Raw genomic sequence first — 23,539 nt, forward strand, 5'->3', positions numbered from 1 at the left:
GAAATGCTTGTTGATTCCCAGATTTAGCAGTTCACTCTTTGGGACTGCCTGGGTGTAGATTGCACTGCTAGAAGGGCCAAGATTCCCAAAGTTGTGTGAATTATAGAACATTAGTAGCACTTCAAAACACTAACATGGACATTTTGAAACTCTTATAACCAAAAACAGTTTCAGATTTGTTTTAGGTGTTAAAAATGTTGCTATGTGTTCAAACTACACACAGTGATGAAAAGAAGGACAAGTACCACTATAAAAGCATTACTTTTCTTGGTTCACCGTGTGCTCCTGTGATTATTTTAACAATTTTTTTTTTTAAATATCAATCAATAAACCACAAGAGGTTTTTTTGTTTTGTTTTTCCCCTTCTTACTTTCTGTGGAAATGGATGTCAGATAATTTTGGCTCACAGTAAAGCAGTAAACTTACCGTTGGTATTGAGCTGAAAATGTCACATTGAAGTCTTTCTGACTATCCCAGTTCCATCTTAGAGTGAAATTTGTGTTTACAGCATGGACTTGGACATTCTGAGGGCTCATCAGATTCATTTGGCCTACACAAATGTTGGGGCAGGGAGAAGGGGAGAGATAGGAAGAGGTTGGGGAAAATGTTATTGTACACAAAGTTTAAGGATATGTGACATCAGTTCCCCAACAGTAATCTCCTATTTCATTTTTAACATGTAAAGAATACCAAGTTTTATTAGTTAAAAAGTTCAAGTCTATTGAAATAGCAAGTTAATTCATGGCTTCTTAGCCTGTTAAAGAGATATTTCTCCTCTACAATTGGGATTCAATTTTTTTCTCTTGTTATACAGAGTTTCAAGACTTTGTGCTTGGAAGAATTCACTAGTTCTGAATGCAGGTCAGCCAAAAATGCTTAAAAAGCAGTGCTGCTGTGCCAACTTTCAGCACTCGGATCTCTGCTACAAGCTCTACTACAGACTGCCCCTGCTGCTCTCTACCATTTCACAGCCATAAAATGGACCCAGAAGATCTATGGTCTTTCTCCCTGCTACAATGTACTCTGAGATACAATCACCACATGGACCTCTCCACACAGTATAATCCTAGGTGTCCTCTGCAGCAATTCAATGTTTGCTCTTACTCAGGAATAGTGCTAGTAAGTCTCCTCCAAAAAAAGCTCAGAAAGCAAAGGGTAAATATGCATCAAGACACAAACAAGAATGAGCAGAGGGGAGACTGAAGATGGTCTGAAGTTGGAAGATGAACTAGTACTCATCATGTTTTTATTTCAGGAGGCTGAAAATGGTGGGGAAATGGGAATCAGTCTTGAACAGATTTTTTTGAAGATAGGAAAATGGGGGCTGGCAAAGGGATGACAACAGTTACTGTGTGCACATCAGAGTGGAGATAAAGGTAATTAAATTTGCAGATTTTCAATTCTTTTTTTAATACATGGTAACTCTGCAGACAGCAACTGTCCCACTTTTAAATAAAATATTCCTTTAAGAAATGGAAGGAAAGAATGTTACCTAATTCTATAGTGCAGGGTGTGGCACAAGAACATATCACCCTGCCAGTACACAGGATTTCCAGTAAGCTGCCTCTATTTCCAGGTGTCAGAAAAAAAAAGTTGCATAGTTGATGAGAAATTTTGATTTGAAAACAGATTCAGTCCAAAGTGTTTCTACTCTGAAGACTGTGTGTGTAAAAAATGGCTCGTTCTTCCTTAGCAGATCTGATCTCTGTATGTATGCAAAATCATATGAGCTCAATTTTGTGAAAAAGATCAGATATTACTTTTTACTACTGTCTGCCTTAAAAGTAACATAGCCCTGCAAGAATGAAAGATTATTTTCTTACTCATGTAACATTAGAGTGGTTAAAAAAATTTCTTTTGCTAAGCCATTTGTGCAACACCATTGTCTTTGAATTATGCAATCCCCAGTGAAAAGAGTAGAATAGCAGAAGTTTAACAGAGGGCGTTAATTGAAGACAATAGAGTCACACAGGTGTTCTAGAGGGCAGTAGTTGGACTGAATGTTTATTACTGGTAATGACCAGTGAGTCAAAAAGAACATAGCCTTGACTTTTGGCTTGGCTCCCAGGCTGAGACTGCAGGGGGAAAAATGAGTGGGGAGAGACATGAAAACACATGTAAACTGAACAAATCTGAACTGGAATTCACTAAAGCAGTAAAATAGAAATCTCAAAAAAAAAAAAATCTCAACAGTCACTTTTCAGAATAGAACTGAACTTTAAGTTTCTAATGTGATATCAGTAATAAAGCTTAGTCTCAATATTTGTATATTAAACTATCACTTTTACTGTTAGAACAATTTTTTAAATTTATTTTAGCAAACGCACCTGTCCAATGTACAGGCCATAAGTTCAACAAAGTGTCCATAAAGAAAAATCTTCCAAATTCTTAAAAAAAAATTGAAAAAAAAGGTGGGGAGTAAGATTTCAAGTGCTATTAGCAAAAAAGTGTTAGGTCTTGGAACCCTAATTCAGGAGATCACAGGAGCTGGAGAGGAAGAAGTTCAGTGAAACTTCATGGACTATATAGCAGAAATTCTGCAACATGTTCAAACTTGCTGCTCTTCTCAGTTGCCCATACACAGTATACTAAAAAGCTTATGTTGTATGATAATCAGGAAGGAAAGAAAGTTATTTCCTCCTATCTTACTGATCAAACATCTGTCTAGCAGAGCAGCTCCAGCCACAAACACATGCTCTCACTTTAGCTAGACACCATGTTATGATAAAGACTAATCACAGTGAAAGAGAAAAAAAAAAAAAACCACTATCTGCACAGTGACTGGAAATTTCCAGGGCCAGACAGCAGAGGTGTAAAAAGAGAGGACTGTTTATGATTTGGATGGAAAGAACAACATGAAATTCAGAATATGGTTTTCTTCAACAAAAGTATTCACATTCTAACATTGTAAAGGCTTTACCTTTTTAAAGAATAAAAGCATTGTCTATCTTCACACAAGCAGATGCAGGGCTGACAGAAACCAAAACGTATACCAAAGTTTATTATTTTATTGTAAAGCAGCTCATGTGAGCTTTAAAGGGACACTATCAACTTTGTTTTCTAAATGATTACTTTAAAAATCCAGTTTCTGATAAATCACTCTTTAAAGAGACAGTCCTGATTTATTTTTCAAAATCAGTCCTCAACATTTACGTTTTTTTTCCAGCTAGGGTGAAACCGACCAAGACCCCACATCACACTGATTCACATACTTAGCCTCATGCATATGAGCAGTTCCATTTAACCCACAACTCACTCAACTGGATACACATATGAATGTTTGCAGGACTGGGAGCTAACTGACTACACAGGAGAATCAGTAAAACAAACTATACACAGTGCTGTCAAATGGAAAACTAAATAGAAAAATGTTTAATTAATTTGAATTTTTTCCAGGTGTCTGGTTGGTGAGTCTTGCCCCCAGGGTTTGCTCAGGGTTTAGTTGATCGCCATATCTGGGGCCAGGAAGGAATTTTCCTCCAGGGCAGATTGGCATAGGCCCTGGGGAGTTTTCACATTCCTCTGCAGCACTGGGGTACTGGTCACTTCCGGATGGATTCTCTGTTGGATTCACAGTACATTGAAGTCTTTAAACCATTATTTGAGGACTTCAGTAATTCAGTCATAGGTTAGGGGTCTATTACAGGATTGTGTGTGTGGGGAAGCATGAGGTTCTGTGGCCTGCATTGTGCAGGTCAGACTAGATGATCATAATGGTCCCTTCTGACCTTAAAGTCTATGCGTCTATGAACTTTTTACTTAAAAGTTACTCCCTAAGATTACTATAACTGTAGGAGGTACAAAACTCCAGAGAGAAGTGTGATTTGAAAGTTGACAATGTTCCTTTGACTCCAAAGGAACTGCCACTTATCTCACTCCATTTGTAAATATGTACACATGGAAAGTCCCCAAACCATGCTCCCTTAAGTTCACCTCAGAGAAATTCTCAAAGAACTTTCATAACAAACATTCGTATGAGGGTCCCCGTTTGCTCTCTCTCACACAAATAGTTTCTTTCACTGGACAATGTTAGTCAAATTAACACATCATGGAAAAGAAACTTCAGACAGCCACAAGAAAAAACTATTTTCACATCTAAAGTTATCTTGTTTGTTTTCAGTCTCCTCCCCAGTTTTAAAAGTTATCTAATCTATTCATATGGTGACTAAAGAGTTTCTCTTTATAAAAGACACACACAAGATTGAGTGTGTTACCAAACACAGATGTAGCAGCAACCTCTAATCATTGGTGATTAGATAAGCAGACCACCCTTGTCCACCCATTTCCATCCATGACATTTCCTTTCCTAACACCCAATGAAATGCACATCCTTTTCCGTAAACTTCAACTCTTTCAGTGAAGACTTGAGAATTACCATTTCTTTTCTCCACTGCAACACAGAGATACACTTACAAATGGCAACACTCACACTATATATATATATATATATATAGATAGATAGTATTTTGTGTGATCACAGCATTTTTTGTTTTTCATTTCAAACAGTTGTATCTGCCTTTAATATAAATTTTACATGAATATCATGAAAAGGAAGAATATAGACGTGCTCAGTGTCCATGTATGAACACTAGCTGAGAGTTATTTTACAATAATAAGGCTCTCCACACCAGAGCCAAAAAAGTATACAGTCAGGAAGGCCAAATCATTGAAGACCCCCTCAGTTGATCCAGAAGTCGACTTACTAAGACCACCTTCTCAAGTGGTTTAGCACTGCATCAGCAGTGAAAATGGCGTGCAGAAGAGAAGCACAGAAGTCAAGGGGACTTACTCAAGTTTTTTTGCATACTTTCCATAACTCCAGTCGACTGCTGCCCAATGGCCGAGGTAAGTGTAGACACAGCCTCAGACACGGCCTAATTCAGTTTGGTTTAATTCACTTCCAAGTCAACAGAAGGGAACCACACTTTGAATAAAAGGCGCCAGCCACGTAGGGCATGGGGGGGAAGGGGGGAGTTCATGCAGTGAAGCCACGAATTGACCCACTGTAACAGGTAACTCGGGTGGCCTTTCCTAGCGTGAGGGGCCCGTGGCGGGGCCCAGCCTCCCGCTGGCGGCAGCAGCAGCCCCAGGAGCGAGAGACAGAGAGAGTCTCTCGCCCGCTCTCCTTATCTCCTCAGTGCAGCACCGCTGGGAGGGACGCTCCCGCTGGCGGCCCGGCCGCGGGCGGGGCCGAGGCGCGGCAGACACACGCAGCCCGGCCGGGCAGAGCCGCCATCGGCGCCGCCCCGCTCGACAGAGCGCAGCGATAGGGATGGAGGGACTCGGGCGAGCTCCGGGCCCGCAGGCTGGACGTGATGAGCCGCTCAAGGGGGGGGGGGGGACACGGACCCCGCAGCGACGCGACTGCTCACCCCGCGCCTCCAAGCGAGGCCGCCCTGCCGCCGGTGGCTGCCCCTGCCCTGCCCGCGCCGTGGCAAAGCCGCCGCGCTCACTCACCTGCGTGACCGAGGGGAGCCACCGCCAGCAGGAACGGGAGGAGCAGCCCTAACTTCGGCAGCACCATCCTTCTGCGGGGGCTCCAAGGAACAGGCCACTGCTAATGCTGTCGCCTGGCTGCGCGCCTCAGCGCCCGAGTCTAACCCACCCCCTCCACAGTTAACGAACTTAACGGAAATCACCGCCGGCGCTGCCCGAGCGACTGCCGCGAGCCGCCTCGTCCCGCACTGCGCACGCGCGCCTGGGCTTCCAGCGAAACAGCTGCTTTCCTCAGAAACCCGGCGCCGACGAGGCCGAGAGCGAGCAGGCGGGGGTGGCGTGGGGGTAGTGACGTCACTGCGGCTGCTGTCTGTGCTGCGCGCGCGCGCACTAGCTCGGCCCGGCTCAGCCAGCAGCTGCAGCTGCAGCAGTGCTTGTGTGATTGACTCTGATGCGGGGTTGGTTCCTTCCCAAGACAGGAAACAGGCCTGGCAGCCGGCAGGACGCATCGAATCTGGCCGGGTCTGTGCGCTGGCCAGCAGAATGCTCCCCCCTCCTCCCAGCCTGGTCAGCGCCTCTGGGTGCAGCTGCAATGCAAATAATAGGGGGTTAGGATGGGCCTAGAGCGCGGGCAGATCTACCACAGTAATTAACGCCAGAGGGTAATTTCGGGGAGGAGAAGCTGTCCCCCCGTTTCCTTACATGAATAATTATTTCTGTTGCTAGCGCAAGGGGGCCCCAGTTGAGGATCAGGGCCCTATTGCGGCAGGTAGTGTTCAAACCAAACCAAAAAGATGTTTACTGTTCTAAAGAAGGTAATATATCTTCGAACAGGGGTTATTTTACTCAAGTTGATCGTGTTTCCTTTCAGAAGAGATTTAAAATGTATCTGGCTTTGTTTAAAAAATGTACTTATTTTATTTTTAACAGAGAAGGAAGGTGCTGAAGTATGTTGAGAAATGCCTCCCTCCCCCTGGCTGTGTCATCTTTTATTTGTAAAGAACCTTAAGGATCAGACACTAGCATGAAAGGCAGCACTACAGAATTGAGGATTGACATACAAACCTCAGCTAAACCAGATGTCTGATTTTTAGCGGTAGAGCTCCTGTAAACCTCTATGGAGTTTTTTCTACCTGAGGATCAGGCTGTTCTTGGAATTTTCAGTCAATAACAGAAAAGCCTTTTGACTGGGTAGTTTGTTTAAAATGGTAGTTAGTGAGACTGTGTAGTTATTTGAAAGTTTGTTCTATTTATTTCCTACTGCTGTTTAAATTTCTTCCCATGTCTTAAAAAAACAGTAAGGCAAGGAGAACTGAAACTCCAGTTTTTAATACAGATGTAGGTGGAGGTGTTACTCCACCCCATCCTGCTTATTTGCTGCTTGGCTTGTACTGAGCTTGCTGACATGAGTTGTCAATCCCTGGGCGGAGGAGAAGGAGGGCTCTAGCTGTGAGCCCCTGTGCTGGGCTGACAGTCAACAGGCAATGTAAGTAATGGAGCATCTACACGGACACTGCCTCGCCCAAACTATTTTGACCTAAGCTTTACACCTCTTGCGGCGGTGGAGTTATTAATTCAATGTAGTAGGTGACTTACATTGGCAGGAGCACCATTGTTGTGTAGACACTTACAGAGTTAAGCTGACATAAGGCAGCTTATATTAACCTAAATCTGTAGTGTAGACCAGGCCTAAGGCTAGAAGAAGAATACATCTGTCCTTATAACTCATTTCATTCATAGATCCAGTCTTGAACAAACTCCAGTTGCAACCACTTCTAATTGGCAAGGCTCTTCTGGAGCACCCCAGCTAGAGTATTCCAGACCATAAATGTACAATAACCATTATTTTTAGTAGTAAAATTTTCTGTTATGGTAGCAACCAAAGGCCCCAGTCAGGATGGGAACCTTGTTAGGCTGGGTGTTGTATGAACATAGAAAAGAGACAATCCCTGCCCTGAAGGCCTTACAATTTAAAGACAAAGGACTTATTTACATGTAAAATATGTGCCCCTTCAACTATATTGGTATAGTTAAAGAGGTACAACCACCCAATGTGAGTGCAGTTATACCTGTATACCGATATAGCTTATTCCTGTATGGGAAGGGGAATAACTATACCAGCGTACGGCACCTTTATCCATCTGCGTGTACACTAGGGTGATGAAATTGGTGATGAACTGGCACAATTATGTTAGTTATGGGGTTTTTAATTAATTAAATTGGGCATAGAAATATAGAGGAAGAGAATAGAAAAGGGAAGGAAGGGAAAGAGAAATAGTCACATCTTAGCTCTGATTAGCTGTGGTCAGCAGGCCAGATATTGTAGATATCATGGTAGAGGTGAAGCTTAAGGAGGGATTTGAAGAAAGATGAAGTAGTGGCTGTTTGGATTTTATCAGGGGATCTTTCTCATGTGCAATTGACAGGATGGGAGAAAGCACAGAGGTATCTAAGGGAAAAGCTGACCAATAGGTGATAAAGGCTGGGAATTCTGGTGGAGTGGACATGGGGGAGGTCAGCATCATGATAGGTCCCTAGATCCAGGCCCTAATTTTGGGCTGCTTTCCAGTCTCTTCATGCCACTTAGGTGGCTTAAAGGGAACAAAATTATGTCAGATTCCTCTGGCAGCAAAGGGCCAACATAATGGCCTTCTGCTTGCCCCTTCTTGCAGCCACCAGTGTAGGAGCTTGTCAGGAGCAGGAAGATAGGTGGCCAGAACACTTTGCACTTTGGCTATTCTGGGTTGCTTGATAGCCCCATAGGAAATTAGTGACAGCTCCTAGCTACCTCTAGAATTCTAGAGGCATTAATTTGATGCCCTCTTTCCCTTGGACTGTGCCACACTGGAGACATGGCTCAGAATCGGAACTACTGTTCTTAAAGCTCCCTGCATCTCATGGATTATATACATCAGCTAACTTCCAGTCCTGTGAAGTAAGCATGCTTCCTGAGAGAAGTGTCTTTGGTGTAAAAGAAATAAGGATTCCGAGATTGCATTAGGTACCTTATATATATCATTACCATCTCACACTGTTGGTTTCTAAAGAGAGGTAACAGTTTTTTCTTCTTAACTCATTTTTTCCTCCAGCAGTGGGTGTGATTAGACCCCAATACCAGATACATTTCTTCCAGTATGGCCCTTTATAAACCCTAGTTGATAAATACAATAAATAATGATGAAGATAACAAATGGGAGAGAACTTTGGTAGGGAGACAGAGCCTATACTTGCATAATACCAAATTTCAATAATGAAAAAAATATTTTAAAAGTAAGCTATTTCTCAAGATTAAAATAACCAAAAAGAAAAGAAAAAATAGAGCTTTGTGATTAAAGTACAAAACTAGGATATAACATGTCTGGGGTTTATTGCCAGTTTTACCACAATTTCCTTTGTAACCTTGGGTAAGTCAGCTAATCTTTCTATACTAGAGAGACCAGGTGGGTGTGAACTTCTGTTGGTGAGAAAGACAAGCTTAAGTTGTTCCAATAAAAGATTTTACCTCACCAACATTGTTGCTCTAATACCCTGGAACTGACACAGCTACAAGAATGTTTCTATACATTAGTTGGGATTTTTTTAATGTAAAATTGAAATAAGATTTAACTGTTGCATAAAGGGGGTGAAAAGGCTCAGTATGTTAGTGTTGATAAAGTACCTTGAAATCCTCCAAAAATAATGTTATAAGAGTATAAAATATCATCATTAAAGGTAACTGTGGTGCTTGGGGATTTCACCCAGACCAGCCTGGTTACTTCTTGCAGGGTGACACCATCAGCCCCTCTTACTGGACCCTCACAGAAGTTATGAAGCTCACTGTGTCCAGAGAGACAGAGTACGCACATCAGCCTGTTAGACTGAAGTATGGACCTTTAGCCATTTTAATACACAGCATTGAGATAGTTTTGTAATAAAACAAAAATAAATGTATTAACAAGGAACATAGGTTTCAGGGATTACACATAGAAGTGAAAGAGATAGGAAAGGTTATAAATAAAATAAACAAAATGCTGTCTAGTTACTAAAACTTGATTCTAGCAAAATATCATATAGATCTCCACATGTAGCCTTTCAGCAATAAATGTACAGTGTACTGTACAGATGACCCTTTTAAAACTACTTGGCAGGAAGTGGACACTTCTTTTCAGGAGATAAAAAATAATTTGTAGCCAATCTCCTGCTAACAGGAGATTAGCCCTTCTGTATAGTGAGATAGTTGGAAATTATTGAAACCATTGCAAAAGGTAATGTACTACATGGCAAGGCCTGAGCTGAAGCTAAGCCATGTGGTTTTAGGGATTTCCTTACTTCAAACTCAGGGATTACGGTATCTGTGTGTGTGCTTGGGGGAAAAGCATGCAGATATAAGGAGAAGTAGTTGTTCCACTAGAACTCTGCCTGTGATTTGCTGAAAGTGTGTTGAACCGGATAGGTTTCTGTGAAACATTTCAGGTTCAGTGAATTGGCATTTTCCATTCTCAGTTTCATGGGTAAATTCCCAGCCAGCTCTCCTCCCACCTCCTCGTAGGAGCTGCATACTCAGGTACCTTTCAGGGGAGACAAAATTGAAGAACCTTACACTTGCCACCTGAACTCTCTGCTGCAGGCTGAGACCCCCTGAGAAGTGATCTCTTCTTTTCCATGAAGATATCCTGAAAACAAATACCGCAGGAGATTTTCTTTCCTTCTACATAAAGTTTGTGTGGGAGTAAATAAACCAGTGATATCTTCCTTGTTTGAAAGAGCCTTCAGTCTGATAGGCAGTTTTCAATCTAGCACACATATGTGGGTTATATAGCCGTGGGGAGGTGGCACAACTCAGCAAACCTTGGTGAGTTTCAGTTCCATCATGAAATGTGAAATCAGTTGAGTTCTGCCTAGTTACAAGAGATTTGCTATGAAGTTTTCACACAGGTCTTCCTCCTACGGCTACTGGAGATTTTCTTTTAACTCAACTAGCAATGGCTTGGCTTTTTGTATTCCTGTATTGCATTTTTGCTGATTACTGTGATAATCCATTCAGGCACACAGTGCAGAACTACAGTTTGAGTTCTCTTGGTGCCTCGCTTACATCATGCTCTCACATGGCAGCATCTGTGAGTGACACTTTCTAACATATCTGGTTGGCTAAGATGGTGACCTTGCCTGAATTATCCATTCCTTCGTCACCTCTTGATGTACTACAGCAATGCAATGCAATATAGCTGGACATGAAGCCATCAGAGTCTAGGAAATGCCAGTTGCTACAGAACGCTGCAGTGTGTCCCCTCAACAGCATAGTCCACTATGAGTACATCAAATGTGTTTTTCGCTCTCTAGTCTCCCTTCTCTTAGAACACTGAGTCTAGTTCAAGGTTTTGGTCCTTATCTTCAAGACGCTCAATTGCCTGGGTCCAGTATATCTAACAGATTGTCTGAAGGTCCAAGATGAAGAACATTTTTGACAGCTCTGCTTCTCCAGCACAATAGAACTTTCTACCATAAGGGTAAATCTCACTTGTGTAGGAAACATTGTTCTCAGGGGCCTTTCTGAGACTGTGCAATGAACTTCCACAAGAACTATCACAAACTTTCCACTCCAAGTGCAGAGTGCTTTTCTTCCACCTTGAGTTCTCCAATATAAATACATAGCAGCATACATATAAGAGAACTCCAAACAAAATCCTACCAAAGAAAACATTCCACTGCAAACACAGTTCGCCTGGGGAAACAATGAAATGGAAAGAACAAACCACAGATGCACTGATGTTAGTCATGTCACTTAAGGTATTCAGATACTCTAGTGATGAGGGTAGTATGAGACCCTATGTGCAACAGTATAGAATAGAAATGATCATCATAAAGTCTGTGCAACCTTGGAAGCGTTATAGGTAAGGGATTTCCATTCCCCACTGCAGGAACGGATGTGGGATTATACTGAGGCCATTAAGGGCTAATTGAACCTCAAAGGGAGGGATAGTGTGACCTAAGCTATGAGAGAGAGAGATACCTAGTCTGCAGCAAGGCTTCTAGTAATGAGGTGCTTTGGAGGATATATTGTTATAGGACAGTTCTCATCTCAAGCTGAACGTGTTTGTGGTATGATTTATTTTTGTTTGGCCTCAGAATCTTGCATTCAAGAGCATGCAATGAAGATTGTAACATGAATTATTTCTTAATATGCCAGCTCAGGGCAGCACAAAGATGCTGTGTTACAAAAGTTCACATTCCAATAAATTGAACAGAACTTCCTCTCTGCTGCAATACCAAAAAGTTAAACAGGAAGTGAAAATGTTACATTAGTTTTATAAAGACAAATGCTGCTACTTGACCTATAGCCCAGAAGCAACTAACTGAATGTAGAAAAATGTATGCACCTTCATGCCCAGTTCCTGCTCCGTTTCTTGTTAATAGCAAAACTTCTGTGAATTTCAATGAGTGCAGGAGCAGGATCCCCTTATATGAAAAAGGAAAATAAAAAATGCATCTGTTGAATTTATTTCAGTTTGTCTGACAAACCTATGGGAAATAAATTTGTGTCTCAAGATCAACTATTTTGAGCAAAATAAGAGAGACAAAAATAGTCACATCCTGTTTACAAGATTTTGTATTGTTACATTATCTTATGCCCATCCTCTGCATTTGTCTTTTGGATGTCCCACTGCACCAGTACTGGGGGAAATGGCATTTCTGCTGGTGATCTGTTCCTAGTATATGTAGTTTTGGACACCGGATAATCATTAGGGCCAACATTTCAAATGAAGGTACAGTGGGTATGTCCACAAAAGTACCTGCATTCCCACCAGGACTGCAAAAAGCCTTCATTTCGTAGTATGGGGTTAGCTGCTATGTAGGGTTGCCACCGGTCCGGGTTTTAGCTTCTGTTTACAGATGCCATTTAGGGTTGCCAGGTCCTGTTTTTCAACCAGAAAGTCCAGTTGAAAGAGGACCTGGGAACCCTAAATCTCACCTGAACCAAAAGTCTGGCTACTGCCGGGCAGGAGAAGGCACCAGGTCATTAACCTGCACTAGCCCCTGCTCAGCCAGGGCTGCCTCCTAGCAGGCAGGCTCCTTGAGACAATCCAGCGAGCAATGGGGGGAGAAGGAGAGAGGAGCAAGTGATGGGGGCAGGACCTCAAGGGAAGAGGCAGAGCAGGGGCGTAGCCTTGAGGGGTCTGGTTACAAGCAATTAGAAAGGTGCAATTAAGACATAAGCTAATCCACTAGGAGTTCTTATTGAGTTTGATCCTCAAGGCATGTCAGGTATTCTTAGCATTTGGGGGATGTTCCCCTTCTCTGCATGAAGCACTTCATAAACAATGGTGCTGGTTCACCTTGGAAGAGCCATGAGAGCAGTCACTAAGGATCCTGGAATATAGCCAAGTGATGGTTGAAATGCTGGGGGTGGGGTTTCATGAGAGGAGAAGTGCTTTTGACAGGTGTTTTCAGCCTATCTTGAAAAGAACACAGGTCTAGTTCCTCTGAGGTATTTTGACACCTAACTCCAATGAAATCAATGGGAGTCAGGTGCCTCAATACCTTTGAGGAGCTGAGCCTCACTGCATCATGTCTGGTGCTAGCTTCTGAAAGGAATATTTCTCCCAGTGCTGCAGAAGGCAGCTACAAAAAGTAGGGGCTTGTTTCCTCTTTCACTTATCTTCTACACACTGTACTGCATTTTGATGGGACACTGGTAGTGTTAGAATCCTGTATTACCAACAAACCATTCTTTACCTGAGTCACAAAAAGCTTACTAGCGTAGCTAAACAAAAAGATCTTTTGAAAATCCGGTTTACTTTTCACTCTTTATGTGGTTTCACTGAAGTCCGTCTCCCCTACAGCTTCTAAATCCTGCCATGTTTGCGTTGCAGACACTACAGATGGAATGCCTATTCATTTTAAAAGTGGTTTCCATTGATATTAAAATATATGAATAATGAAATGTTTCTGTTCAGATTTGCATTTAATCAGAATCAAATCCAGAGATTGTCATTTCTCCAAAGCCAGAGTGAGATGCCCAGCTCAGAGCCTTATTCTCTAGCTTCTAGACCATACTGTTTTAAAGAAAGCCATGAAATATGTCTGTGAAAGATGAAGGGTACATAGTGTCAAGTTGTGCTGTATTTTCTGACATAGGATGTGTCTACAATTCAAAGGTGTGGTTGCAGCTTGGGTATGCCTAGCCACTCTAGCTTTAATCTAACTAGCATGCTAAAAATACCAGTGAAGATGCAGCAATGCATGCTTCAGTGCAGGTTAGGAATGAGAGTATGTAGCCAGGGGGACCAGATGAGGTTGGACAGGTTGCGCTGATGCCTTGGCTGCCATGGTCTTCACTGCTGTTTTTAGCCATACTAGCTTGATTAAAGCTAGTGTGGTCATGCCTGTCTGAGCTGCAGTCACACTTCTCATGCAGTGTAACTGTGCCCATAAACAACAAATATAAAGTCATTATGGTCCTATTACAGATTTGATGGCAAACTAATAGTCTATAACAACCATAGGAAAGAAGGATGCCCAGAGTATTAGATTAGCTTGACTATCATATAGGGGCAGTTGGATGATTGACACTATTTTTCCATCTTTAATGAGAATCAGCTTTACTGTATTCTCACTGCAGGTGTTGAGACACATACATTTGAAAAGATCCTGAGGCTTTTCTGGTCAATTGCAATGGAAACTTGCCTTTGCAAACAATTCTTAACAAAACCAATGGTTTCCCTTCTTCTTTTAGTCTTATCATCATACATGTGTTGCATGGTTGTAACACAGATGGTATGTGCACATCTTTAGTCTTCACTTAAACACAGTTCACACAGCACATCAAAGGCAAGTTAATCAGTCAACAGAAGTGAGAAGGGAAGACTGAGCAAGCTCAGTGCAATAGAAGTCTGGCCTATTCTTTTAGTATCCATTTCAGCATTGGGGATAATAGAAGGCATGGTGAGGCATTGTAAGGGTGCAAGGTGCCCTATAAATGTTACCAAGTTTATTTAAAAGCATATTTTCTGCACCAGCATTGCACTCTGACACTCTTGAGCTTCAGGAATTAACCTAATCTTCACCCTAACGAAGGATTGTGTGGACCAGAGGGAGGATTATGAGGGCAGCATGTCCTTTGGGACAGGTTGTTTTATGCAAGTCTGAAATACTTGTAACCATGAAAGGATGAGAGCAGTGTCATGTGAGTAAACAACCTGCACCTAGTCAGGGCTTCTTGCTGTCAACTCCGATAGCGGGGACAGGGGGGCAGGTAATGAGATGGACATGAGCAACACATCTCGAAGAACAACAGTTACAAGGTGAGTAATCGTCTTTTCTTCAAGTGCTTGCTCATGTCCATTCCATACTAGGTGACTCACAAGCAGTACCTTGGAGGTAGGCCTGGAGTTACTGTCTGCAGCACTGCTCTGCGGAAGCCGGCGTCATCCCATGCTTGCTGGACAGTGACATAGTGGGACGTGAAGGTGTGCACCGATGACCAGGTGGCAGTTCTACAGATGTCTTGCACTAGCACCTGTGCCAGAAAGGCCGCCAAGGAAGCTTGCGTGCTGGTGGAGTGGGCTGTGACAACACCCGGTAGAGGCACCTTCGCCTGCCCATAACAAAAAACTTGATGCAGGAAGTTATCCAGGAGGAAATGCAGAGATAAGTAAGCCTTTCATCCTATCTGCCACTGCAAAAAAGAGTTGCATAGTTTTCTGGAACGACTTAGCTTTCTACATTGAACGCACTAACACCCACCTAATGTCAAGTGTGTGGCACCTCCATTCTTCCTCCGAGCCATGTGGCTTGGGAAAGAACACTGGAAGAAATATATCCTGGTAACAATGAAATTGAGACTCTACCTTGGGTAAGAAAGCGGGATGAGGCTGCAGCTGGAACTTGTCCTTACACAACCTTCTATGAGGCAGCTCTGAGGTAAGTGCCCTAATCTCAGAGACTCTTCTCGCTACTAGGAAGGATACCTACCAGGAGAGCAATAGTAACAGACAGGTAGCCAAGGGTTTGAAGGGGGGGACCTATGAGCTAAGACAGAACTAGGTTTAAATGCCAATGAGGTGCCGGGTCTTGAACCTGAGGGTAGAGCCTCTCTGTTCCTTTCAGGAACTTAATCATGGAATGGGAAAAAAAAAAAATGTTTTCCCATCCAGTGGAGGGTAAAAAGCTGAGATGGCCACCAAGTGAACCTTCAATGAGACCATAGCCAGGCCTTGAAGCTTAAGGTGCAATAAGTACTCCAGAAGCTGGGATTGATGACCACTTGGGTGGAATTCCATGGGACGTTGCCCAGCAAGTGAACTGCTTCCACTTGGCCAGGTATGCCGCACGAGTGGAAGGCTTTCTATTGCCCAGCAGAATTTGCTGAACCTGTGACAAACAGGCCCATTCCTCCGGATTCAGCCATGGAGTCTCCACGCCGTCAGATGAAGGGACTCTCGATCTGGATGCAGTAGGTGACCTTGGTCCTGGGAAAGGAGATTGTGCCACTGAGGCAACTCCAGTGGGAAGGCGACTGACAGTTCCAGCAGCATGCTGAACCAATGCTGACGGGACCAAGCTGGCGCGACCAGGATAACATCTGTCAGGTTCCATAGATATACTGCTTCCTTGAAAAGGGCCGAGGACTAGGCCCCCCCTGCCTGTTGATATAGTACATGGCAGTGGTGTTGTCCGTCAGCACCCGCACTACTTTGTCCGCAGTGAAAGGAAAGAACACCCTACAAGCCAGGCGTATCGCCCATAGCTCCCTCACATTTATGTGCATGTCTCATTCCTCCCACAACCAAACTCCCTGAGTGCTGTGGTCAGAGCTGATATGGGCCCAAATCCGAGGTGTCCGACACCAATGTGACCGAGGGGACTAGTTCCTCGAACGGCATTCCTCACAGCACTGAGTGAAGGTCCTGCCACGATTTCAGAGAGGACATGATGTGTGGAGGACCGTGACTGTGACCACTTGGTCCAGGGAGTGTCTCCTCGAGGCATACAGTGAGGTCAGCCACGACTGGAGTGGCTGGAGCCCAAGGTGTGCGAGCCTTACTATATACGTGCAAGCCACCATATGACCCAGCAGTTGCAGACAAGATCTGGCCATCGTGATGGGGCACTTGCACAGACGAGTAATGTCTGACATGGCCTCGAAGCGAGGCTGGGGCAGAAATGCCATGGCCTGCATAGAGTCCAGAATCGCTCCAATGAATTCTATCCTCTGTACATGGGTTAATGTTGATTTTTGATAGTTTATTAACAGACCCAGATAGCGGCAGGTGGCACATATGAGGTCCAGGCTGTTCCAGACCTGAGACTGAGACCTGCCCTTGATCAGCCAGTCATCTAGGTATGGGTAAATCTGCCTGCCCTGGCATCGTAGATGCATTGCTATGCATTTTGTAAACACTCTCGGGGCAGAAGAGAGGCCAAAGGGTAACGCCATAAATAGGTACTGGGAACAGGCCACAAAGAAGAGGATAAATTGTCTGTTGCCAGGAAAAATTGCAATGTGGAAATATGCGTCCTTTAGGTCGAGGGCAGCATACCAGTCCCCTGGATCCAGAGAGGGAATGATGGAAGCTAGGGAGACCATGTGGAACTTCAGTCTCTTGAGATATTTGTTGAGATGACGCAGGTCTAAAATGGGCCTTAGATCCCCTTTTGCCTTGGGAATGAGGAAGTATTGGAAATAAAACCTTTTCCCTTCATGTCTGGTGGAACTTCCTCTAAACCCCTAGAATGAGAAGGGTCTCCACCTCTCGTGTAAGAAGTTGCTTGTGAGAAGGGTCCCTGAAGATGGAGGAATGTGAGGGGGAGGGGAAGAAAACTGCAGGACATATCCCACCAAGATTATGCCAGGGACCCAATCACCCGATGTTATCTTGGCCCATTCGGACAGGAAGGGAGCAAGTTGGTTGAGGAATGGGTGGGAGGGAGGATACTGTGTCAAGATTGGAACGCCATCCTCAGGCGCACCTTCAAAAGGATTGGTGCTGGCCATTAGAGTGCCTGGAGGGCCTCAGCTGGGGAACTGGGGTGGAGTCTGCAGTTGCCTGGTGCCTCCTAAACCCTCTATGTCTGTCCCTTTGTCTATAGGGGGCAAAACGAGGAGGCTGATATCTCTGCTGCTGCTGGGGGTAGAACTGTCGCCTTGAGGCCTGAGGCATGTAAAAGGCCAAGGAGCATAGCATGGTCCTCGAATCCTTCAGACTGTGCAGCTTTGTATCGTTCTGGTCTGAGACCAGAGCAGGCCCATCAAAGGGGATGTCTTGGATGGATTGCTGCACCTCTTGCAACAGCCTTGAAGACTGCAGCCACGAGCACTGACAAATACAAATTGCCGAGGCCATGGCCCTCCCAGCCGAATTTGCCACATTGGAAGCCGCCTGCAGGGATGCTCTAGCCACAGTTCTACTCTCATTGAAGATGGTGGCAAAATCCGGTGCCTGATCCTGGGGCAAGGCCTCCCCGAAATGCTTGAGGGAGTCCCAAAGATTGTAGTTGTACCTGCCAGGAGCACCTGCTGGTTTGCAGTGCGAAACTGAAGGCTTGCAGTTGAATAAACTTTTCTCCCAAAAAGGTCTAGTTTTTTGTTGTCCTTGTTTTTGGGAGTCAAGGTAGGCTGGCCCTGCCTATCGCGTTCGTTGGTGGCTACCACCACCAGGGAACCTGGGGAGGGGTGAGTGATCAGATATTCAAACCCCTTGGCAGAAACAGAATACTTTTTCTCTGCACGTTGAGGTTGGGGCCACAGACAATGGCATCTGCCATAGGGTCTTCACTACTTTGAGCACCCCTTCGTGAACCGGCAGGGCGACCTGGGCCGGTGCCGCCACTGCCAGCACATCAAAGAGGCTGTCTGAGGCCTTCTTGAGATCCCCTGCCTCCAACCCTAAATTCAAGGCCACCTTCTTAAGGAGCTCCTGGTGGGCCCAAAAATCATCCAGGGGCACAGACAGCCCGGACGTGACTGCCTTGTCTGGGGAAGACAATGAGGACTGAGCTGGCACAGGCGGCAGCAACATCCCCACTTGCTGACGAGGAGCTGCTGACGATATACCCTCCTAGGGGTCCAAGTCCTCCTCTGAAGCCAACTTGTGCGTCTCCGGGCCAATGGCGCTGACTGTACACCAGAGGACTTGTATGATAGAGGGCCTGGGGCCACCGGTATTCCCCAGGGTCCCCAATACGGCCACTGTTCCTGAGGCCAACCAGGAGGTATAGAGCAGGGAACTTGCTCCTGTGTCTTTGGGGGATGGCGGTGCTCTGATCAGGTAGCAGACTGCCTGTCCTCCCTTGAGGAAATGGACTCGCTGCCGGACAACCACGGGGGGGCAGCAGCTGGGTCCCTTGCTGTGCTGTGCCGTGGGGTGGAGGAGCAGCACCCCAACCCCTGAGCACTGTGACGCTCTGAGGACTGCCGCCTTGGTGTTGGGGAGCACGAGGAAGATGACTGGTGGTGCCGCTTGGCTGACTGATGCCGGGCTGCTGAGGATCCACGCCCCAAGGATGAGTGGGACCGGTGCCATGCTGAAGATCGGTGCCTCGGGACTAAAGACTTATGGTGTCATTTGCCCCCTTTGGGCAATGGCTCCCTTTCCAGCGACTGGGCTCTGTGCCGTGCTGGTATGTGCAATCTTCTCGGTGCTGGGGAGTAGGGATGGTGCCAACTCCCCTCCAGAGAATGCCTGCGTGAGGGTGAGTGGGATTGGTGCCGTCTGTAGTGTAGGCTGCAGAAGATGTTGTGACGCATTTGAGATAGTGACGTGGCGGGTCTGGTCAGGACTGGTTGAGTAGTAAATAGGTTATGTAACCTGTTTTGTAATTTGCTATCTAATTGTGTTTTGTGCCAAGAGCAGCAAAAGTGTTAGCAAGGTCATGTGTTGTAAATTTGCCAATGCTTGCTGTTCCCTAGTGTGAATATGTTATGCAGCATATAAAAGCTTAAAATGTGAGCCATGAACTCACCCTGGAGTGTCTGGCATTCCCCTGCAGCCGCTTCGCAGAGCCGTAGGGTCTCCCTCTGCTGTTTGGAGCATAAGGCGTATTAAAGCTAAGTGTACCTAATTGGTGTGGGTGTGTGTTTATTCCTCACCTGGTATCCAGAACCTGCAGGCAGCAGTGCCTGGCATAACACCGTCTTTCAGAGCGCGAGGCCCTTGGTGCCAGAGATCACGATCAGTGCCACGAGGAGGCTGGCGACTGCCTTTGACAGTAATGTTCTACTGCCAAGGAACGCCCTGGAGACGGGGACCGGGAGTGCCTTCTTGGGGACCAGTGCCGCGATGCCGACTCCCTGCATGGTGACCTGGCCCTCGGGCATGGGCGCCTCTGTTCAGAGGAGTGGTGCAGCTGTTGCGGAGGACCCTTCGTGGGCTTCCCCTGGGAAGGCATTAGGGGCCTAGGAGAAGGAGGCAAAGGCAGGGCCACCAAGCTCCTCACCGCCTGGAATGCCTTCAGCGTCAATGGCACCATAATCTGAAGAGGCCCCTTCTGCTCCTAGGAATTGGGGGTGGCTCTCTCATCGGGGTCACACTTCTGGGCAGCGATCCCCTCTTCTGCTGACCCTCAACTGGCTGGTCCAGAATGGGTTCCACACTCAACCCCGCTTCCCTGGACTTTTTCGGTGCGGGGAGCAGCCTCTCTCCGCACGCTGCCTCCTCTGCTTCTCCATTGATGGGGAAGAGGAAGAGGTCTGGTGCCGTGGCGGGGCCGGTGCCAACTTGGCGCTTTGCCCCAGTGTCATACTCGGCACTGAGGTGGATCGTGCTGGTTCGGAGGCTGGTCTTAACTCTGCCTCCATCAGCAAGGCCTTCAGGCGGATTTCCCTCTCCTTTTGAATCCGTGGCCTGAAAGCCTTACAGATCTTGCACTTTTCCTTCCTGTGAGCTTCCTCCAGCCACTTTAGACAGCTGTCGTGGGGGTCACTAAGAGGGAAGAGCTTGCTGCAGTAGACGCAGGGCTTGAAACACGGAGACCAGGGCGTGCCTGCTCCAGGGCGAGTGTCCCAGGAGGGACTATTCCTAACTTAACTATCAACTATTAACAACTACTTAAGTAATAAAGAACAAAGAACAACAACTATCTAACAGCTATTAAAGGTACTGAAGGAGCACTTTGAAAGCAAGCAGAGCAGTTCCAGCAACCATCACAAGTGGAAAGAAGGAACTGAGGGGGCATAGATCTGGTGGCACCTGTTATACTGTGGCATGTGCATGGGACTCCAGGGGCACCGAAGCTGGCCCTATGGGTACTGCTAAAGGGAAAAAAATTCCAGTAACCGTGCATGGAGGTGTGCACACACCTAGAATGGAATCAACATGAGCAAGCTCTCGAAGAAGAATGAGATCTGCCTGGTAACTTCAAATGCCTAATATCCATATCATGCAGAAGTAAGTTAATTTTTTTTTAAACACAGATAGTCTCTTATTACTATCATTCATTTATATTGTGGTAGTGCCCAAATCCCCCAGTCACGATTGGAGCCCCATTGTTCCAGATGCTGTACAAACACAGATGAAGACATGATCTGTGCCTCAAAGCTCCTACAATCCAAGCAATCTGTTATTGTTGCCTGTCCAGCACTGGAGGTGCAATATAGTATTTTAGAAAACAGCTAAGGTGAAATATTGGCCCCTTGAAGTTAGTGGCAAAACTCCCATTGACTTGAACAGGGACAGGATTTCACGCAGAGTTTAGAGCGGTTCAGGTACATGCGCTGAGGAGTGTGCAGTCCAAGTTTAACAGATATGATACAAATAACTGAAGCTGAAGGAGGGGAGCAGTCACTAGTCACAGTTTCAAACAGGGCATCAACGTCATTAGGGAACATGAAGGAGGATCTGTATTGTAGGAGGATAAATATCCTCTGTTTTGTATTCTCCCTCTGCTAATAAAATCTAGGGTGAAATACTAGTGCTATTGAAGACAGAAGGTGTTTTGCCATTGACTTCAGAGGGGATAGCATATTATCCCTGGTATCTAATTTCTATTTTTGATATTATTAGTAATTATTTGTATTACCATAGTGTCTAGAAGCCCAAGTCACAGACTAGGACCCCATTGTGCTAGGAGCTGTACAAACATGAACAAAAAGTTGGTCTCTGCCCCAACGATCTTACAATCTAAGTATAGCACAGCATTGTCATTCCATACAGATGTTCCTCTGCAGTAATCTCTTCTAAGTGTACCAAAGAATTTAAAATTTTTCTCTTCTCTAAAAAAGAAGTAAGAGGTCATTTTATCAGGAAGTGTAAGTAAGAAACTTCCAATGTACAGTATGTGGGTTATCAGCTGAGCCAGTAGGACACTTACAGTAATTTGAGGGAAAATTTGCTAAATTTTAACTTCTTTTAGTCTGTTAAAGAGCAACAGGGAAGGAAGTCTTGACTTGCATATGCATTTCATAACTCACTCAACAAAAGTCATGACTAACAGAAAAATAAATTTTCCCACGTAAGCATGATTTTCTACCAGCCACATAAGAAAAGTATGAGGAATCTAACAGCAGAAATTCAATTCTTAATATGTGACATTTCTTGCCTACAGACTAATTAAATGCCTTCAGTTTTGGGGTTATTCTTTTATATGCAGGGCTTTAGCCATACATACAGCTCCTTAATGCTAATGATAATTGGGCCACTAAATCCCTATGTGTAAAGTTAAGACTATCCCTTTTTAATTTATTTTCAATGACCACAAAAGAGCATTGTTACTTAGCTCTTCACATTTACTGTGAGATATTGTCTCAAACTTAAATGAGAGCTACATAATGGGCTTGGAGATGGAATTTCTTGTTGTCTTTTTGGTCCAAGGTTCCATTCTGGGGTCAAAAGGGGCTGGGTTTCATATTTGGCAAAGGGAGAGGGGATAATTCCAGATAGGGAAAGATCTCGTCCAAATTAACAAGTTAAATGCATTCTCATCTTCACCAGCATCCATTAAAAAAAAGAGTTCTTCCCCTCTGTCCCCCATAAATAGGACTGCCTGAGGTTAGCTGAACTCTAAGGGCTTGTCTTCACAGCCTGGTCAACTCAAGTTAGTACACTCAAGTTCCTGCACTCCAGCTAGCCTCGTTTAGTTGAAAGCAGCCACAATTCAGAACAGCACTGGATTTACATGGAGTGATTTGGTTAGCATCACACAGTGACTGGACTAGCTGCTGCTGAGTAGTTGTAACTTACACTGTTGCATCCCCACTGCATTACTGGCTGGAGCCTCAGAATCACACAAGCTTCAATACCCTTCCCTTTTCTTCCTCCCCTCCCCCCATGGGCTAGCTATTTAAAGTGCCACCTAACTCGATCTAGAGATTTGTGTGTGTGAACAGGAGTCGAGTTAGGGATAAGAGTCACGTTATAACTTGAGCTCACTGTGCTGTGAAGATATACCCTAGTTTGGCATACACAGTAGCCTTAGGCCTCACTGGTTCCCCACCTCTTCCTATCGATACGTGCTATCTATTGATGGTACATATACTGCTCCTCTTTACCACAGAATCTGAGCCCCTCACAGACTTGTCCTCCCAGCACCACTGTGTGGCAGGGCAGTGCTATTATCCCTGTTCTACAGATGGGAACTGAGAAGCTAAATGGCTTGGCACAGGTCCCAAGGCTGTGTTGGGGCATTAGTCATTCATTTCCCAGATCTGAAATCACTATTTAATGCTGCTCCGGAATTACATTTTAAAACAATAACAGAAATAATGCTTTGTTCAAGTGCACAGACACAAGCGTGAATAAACAGATAGACAGTCAAAAGAAGAAATCCTTTTTATGGTAAAAGGACACCCTTAACTCAAACTTGGCCCAAAGTGCAATAAGATATCAGATTCTTAGGAGCATGAAGATAGATCCACCTTTAGACTGCTCAGTTAATTTACAAGGGGCCAGATCCAGGCTACTCGAGACTTCCCTTGGTGTATAGCACTCACCAAGTAGCATAGTGCCAGCACAGCTGGCTCTGTGTCATCCTCTTTAGGCCACCCCACTATAGGGAGTGTGCTGCATCCAGAGTGCTGCTGTTTCCTGGCAATCTGCAGCACCTGGCAAAAGACCTTTGGAAGATGTTGCAGCTGGGTTTAATTTAACATGCCCTGAAGATGCCCTAACTCGCATTGTGGGCTGAACTA

At 45.0% G+C, this 23,539-nt stretch overlaps 1 protein-coding gene across 1 annotated transcript in view; it reads right to left on the reverse strand.

The window, feature by feature from the left end:
* IFNAR1 (interferon alpha and beta receptor subunit 1) overlaps positions 1-5,648 on the reverse strand; it is a 37,654-nt gene extending 32,006 nt beyond the window's left edge. The window contains exons 1-2 of the mRNA XM_067565592.1: positions 5,458-5,648; positions 427-550 (exon numbers count right to left, since the gene is read on the reverse strand). Of these exons, the coding sequence (XP_067421693.1) occupies positions 427-550; positions 5,458-5,524 (191 nt within the window). The 5' untranslated portion in view covers positions 5,525-5,648. The remainder of the gene's footprint in view (positions 1-426; positions 551-5,457) is intronic.
* Between the last annotated feature and the right edge of the window lie 17,891 nt (positions 5,649-23,539).

The sequence above is a fragment of the Emydura macquarii genome, unplaced genomic scaffold (assembly GCF_026122565.2).
Source record: "Emydura macquarii macquarii isolate MOO-44397 ecotype Brisbane River unplaced genomic scaffold, CSIRO-AGI_Emac_v2 contig_2681, whole genome shotgun sequence".
Classification (NCBI taxonomy): Eukaryota; Metazoa; Chordata; order Testudines; family Chelidae; genus Emydura; species Emydura macquarii.